General features: G+C 36.4%; 1 protein-coding gene across 1 annotated transcript; it reads right to left on the bottom strand.

The window, feature by feature from the left end:
• Positions 1-1,251: 1,251 nt before the first annotated feature.
• On the bottom strand, positions 1,252-3,624 carry LOC137654163 (putative leucine-rich repeat-containing protein DDB_G0290503). The gene has a single exon (XM_068387800.1). It carries the CDS (start codon positions 3,622-3,624, stop codon positions 1,252-1,254), a length of 2,373 nt encoding a protein of 790 aa, XP_068243901.1.
• Positions 3,625-4,331: the final 707 nt, after the last annotated feature.

Below are 4,331 nucleotides of genomic sequence, written 5' to 3'. Positions count from 1 at the left end.
GCATAGTCCATATTTTACATGCCTATGACAGCATAGATCTAGAAACTGGTCCACCTGACACCTTGAAAAAGCTTTGGTACAAGCAAAGCTTGATCAAGAGACAGAGCAGACTAGAAAAAGCTAGACCATTCCCCTCTGCATAGTCCATATTTTAGATGCATTTGAGAGAATAGATCTAGAAACTAGTTCACCTGTCACCTTGAAAAAGATTTGGTACAGGCAAAGCTTGATCAAGAGACAGAGCAGACTAGAAAAGGCTAGACCATTCCCCTCTGCATAGTCCATATTTGAGATGCCTTTGAGAGAATAGATCTAGAATCTAGTCCACCTGTCACCTTGAAAAAGCTTTGGTACAAGCAAAGCTTGATCAAGAGACAGAGCAGACTAGAAAAAGCTAGACAATTCCCCTCTGCATAGTCCATATTTTAGATGCATTTGAGAGAATAGATCTAGAATCTAGTCCACCTGACACCTTGAAAAAGCTTTGGTACAAGCAAAGCTTGATCAAGAGACAGAGCAGATTAGAAAAAGCTAGACCATTCCCCTCTGCATAGTCCATATTTCAGATGCCCATGAGAGAATAGATCTAGAATCTAGTCCACCTGACACCTTGAAAAAGCTTGATCAAGAGACAGAGCAGACTAGAAAAAGCTAGACCATTCCCCTCTGCATAGTCCATATTTTAGATGCCTTTGAGAGAATAGATCTAGAAACTGGTCCACCTGTCACCTTGAAAAAGATTTGGTACAGGCAAATCTTTATCAAGAGACACAGCAGACTAGAAAAGCTAGACCATTTCTCTTTGCACTGTTCATGTTCCACATTATCCACACATATGTTGAAGTTGGAGTACTTCCAGAATAATTTGTCCTGATCGTGGAACATTCTTAAGCACAATGGGTCTTGATCCTATAGATTATTTTTGTTAGGCATCAACATTGAAACAATACTTTTGCATCATTACTCTCCTGATACCTTTTCACTTTAGATGACTCAGATCTTCTTCGCAACCGAAACTTTCCCATTGTCCTATTCTCCAAATGTTGATAATTACCATCTTGTTTGCCAACTGCTATATCTTTTTCCTAATGCTTCGTATTCTCCTTTTCCTTCTTATACCTAGGAATTCTTTTCACTTTTTTTTAGTTTATTTTTTTTTCTTTTGTTTTTTATTTTTATATTTTTTTAGGTTTTATATATATATATTTTTTTTTTCATCTTCTTTGACACCTAAACATCCTCAGTGTCAACTTATCGTTTAAATGTAGTTCTTGTAATGTACTTTTGTTTATTCAGTTCTATTTTCAGATTTTTGAGACGTGTGTCCTTTTCCTCGTTGTCATTTTCTAGTTTCTCCACCTTTTCTTTGAGCTCACTGATCTCCTTTAACATTTTGTCAGCCTCTTCTTTCTCAAGTTCCTTATTCCATTCGTAGAAATTATTCATTGTTTGGATGGTTTCTTCCAGCTCTTCAATAGCTTTTTGGTTTTCAACATCTTTTTCTTTGAGTCTCTTCATTTCTTCATTGAACATTACTGATCCACCTGAATTGTAAGTCTGTTCATTCTGTTCATTTTTCAGATGTTCGATACACTCGTCTTTATCCTTGATATCATTTTCCAAAGAGACTAGTTTTTCATTTAGCTCATTAATATGTCTTAATATATTTTCAGCCTCTGCTTTATTAATTTCTTTGCTGTCGCCATTTTCTATAGTGAGTGTCTTTTCAATTAGCTCACTGACCATTTTTTCTTCATCCACATCCCAATGTTCTTTGGCTAAGTAGCCCCATGCCTCCGCCACTGTATACTCGTACAGCTTCATTGCAAGTGATATAAGTCTCCTGTGTTCTTCTGAAGATCTCAGGTACAAATAAGCATCCGTCAGCTTTCCGAGGACAGCTCCGGAATCGTCTAAACGCCAGTTTCCAAATTCACTGACCTCAAACTTTCCATAGGACTGAATCCATGATTTCATGATGTGTTTGTACCTCTCTTCGACCTCTTCTTTCGTTGGGTTTTCAGCGCATCCTAATGTTACATGGTATGGACGATCTTGTGTGTAGGTCTCAATCTGTTCTATGAGATGACTTTTTTCTTCTTTAGTAAGGGTGGTAATTTTAAGTGGCTCTCTTGGGAAATAAATCTCCTCCTTTGCCACATAAGGGAGATCCGAGACTTCACACTCGAACTCGTCCTCCTCCTCAGCTGATTCTTCTGGTAAAACTTCCAGTGGCTTCGTCGGCCTTACTCTAAACTCCTTGTTGGGCAATATGTCTGACAAGCTATTATTATTATCATTCCTTAAATAGCCCATTATGAGTTGCCTTCGGTTTTCTGATTCATTGGATATTGGCATACTCACATCACTGCAATCCGCTTGGTTATCTATTTCATCATCTGTGGTTTCTTCACCCATTTTTTCTAGTGTGTTTACAATTATTTCATTGTTCTCCATTGTTTCCTCTGAATTATACTTCTGTTCTTCCTGTTCCTTCTTGAGACTTTCGATACACAGCTCCTTTTCCTCGTTGTCATTTTCTTGAGTTTCTATCCTTTCTTTTAGTTCATTAACCTGTTTTAACAAATCTTCAGCCTCTGCTCTATCATTTTCTTTATTCATCTCGTAGAAATTATTCATTGTTTGGATGGTTTCTTCCAGCTCTTCCATGATTTTTTGGTTGGCAATTTCTTCCTCTTTAAACTTCCTTATTTCTTCATTCTGTTCCTTTTTGAGATTTTCGATACACAGGTCCTTCTCCTTGTCGTCATTTTCTAGAGTTTCTATCCTTTCTTTTAGTTCATTAACCTGTTTTAACAAATCTTCAGCCTCTGCTCTATCATTTTCTTTATTCATCTCGTAGAAATTATTCATTGTTTGGATAGTTTCTTCCAGCTCTTCCATGATTTTTTGGTTGGCAATTTCTTCCTCTTTAAACTTCCTTATTTCTTCATTCTGTTCCTTTTTGAGATTTTCGATACACAGGTCCTTCTCCTTGTCGTCATTTTCTAGAGTTTCTATCCTTTCCTTAAGGATATCAGCCTGCTGTATCATATTTTCAGCCTGTAATTTGTTTTCTAATTTCAGGTCTTCTAACATTCTGTCCTTCGCGTTCATCTTTTCCTCGAAATCAGTTCTTAATCTCCTCTGAACTTCCTCACTCTCGTTCAGCAAATCTTGAAGATTATTTTCTTGATTCCGGGAAATGTCCAGTTTTTCCTTCAAGTTTTCAAGTTCGGCCTTCTGTTTCCGATTCTGGTCCAACAAATGGTCAACACGAATTTTCTGGGTCTCTTCTTCGCGAATAGCTCTCAGTGTTATTTCTCTTCTCTCCTTCTCTTCAACCTGAAGTTTCAGGTCCTGGATCTTTTTCTCTAGGCCTTCCACTTCAGCTAAAACCTGGTTCTTTTTCAGTTCCATTAGAGTCTGCTTCTTAGAAGCCTCGACTCTCTTCCAAGTCACAAATCCAAGACAGGCCATTGCAACGCCACCTAAGACGCCGTTAGCAGTAGCCAGGCTGGAGAAGTCTTTGGTCGCCATCGCCCCAACGGGAATCCCATCCCAGATGAAGTTCTGCCGCACCACTTCTCCTCGCATCACCGATGTGATACAATCCTTGATCATCTTTGAATTGCTTGTTAAAGCGGACACAAATTTGCTTACGTAAAACATAATGAATGTTACCCTTCCCATATGCCTGATCAGATCTAATTTTGAAAAAATGAAATACGAGTTCTCTAAGTCTCCGAGGTCCGAAATTGGCTCCGGAGATCGAAGCCACTGTTGTCTCCGATTCAAAAGTCTTCACAAAACTTGCATAAAATTCTTCTTCGTACTCTGAAGTATTTCTGAATTTTGTTTATTATTATTTACATTGTAAACGTAATAATAATAATAATAATAATAATAATAATAATAAAAATAATAATAATAATAATAATAATAATAATAATAATAATAATAATAATAATAATAATATTACGTTTTCAATGTAAATATAATTTTATTGACTTACATTTTTTTCTTTCTTTTATCAAGAAATATTCCTTTACAAATTCAGACTCCGGAAGATTCTCCGGAGCTTCCCGGGAAGGCGTTATGCCTCCAGACCGCGGTTTCTCCAAGCGATTTCGAGTTCTTCTAAAAAGCTTTCTTGTCACTTGGAGAGAGTCGATGGAATAGGGTGATAATTATTATTATTATTATTATTATTAATAATAATAATAATAATAATAATAATAATAATAATAATAATAATAATAATAATAATAATAATAATAATAATAATTATCACCCTATTCCATCGACTCTCTCCAAGTGACAAGAAAGCT

Source organism: Palaemon carinicauda, chromosome 15 (assembly GCF_036898095.1).
Source record: "Palaemon carinicauda isolate YSFRI2023 chromosome 15, ASM3689809v2, whole genome shotgun sequence".
Lineage (NCBI taxonomy): Eukaryota > Metazoa > Arthropoda > Malacostraca > Decapoda > Palaemonidae > Palaemon > Palaemon carinicauda.
The sequence above is the reverse complement of the archived record's forward strand: the minus strand, read 5'-3'. Positions and strand labels throughout refer to the sequence as shown.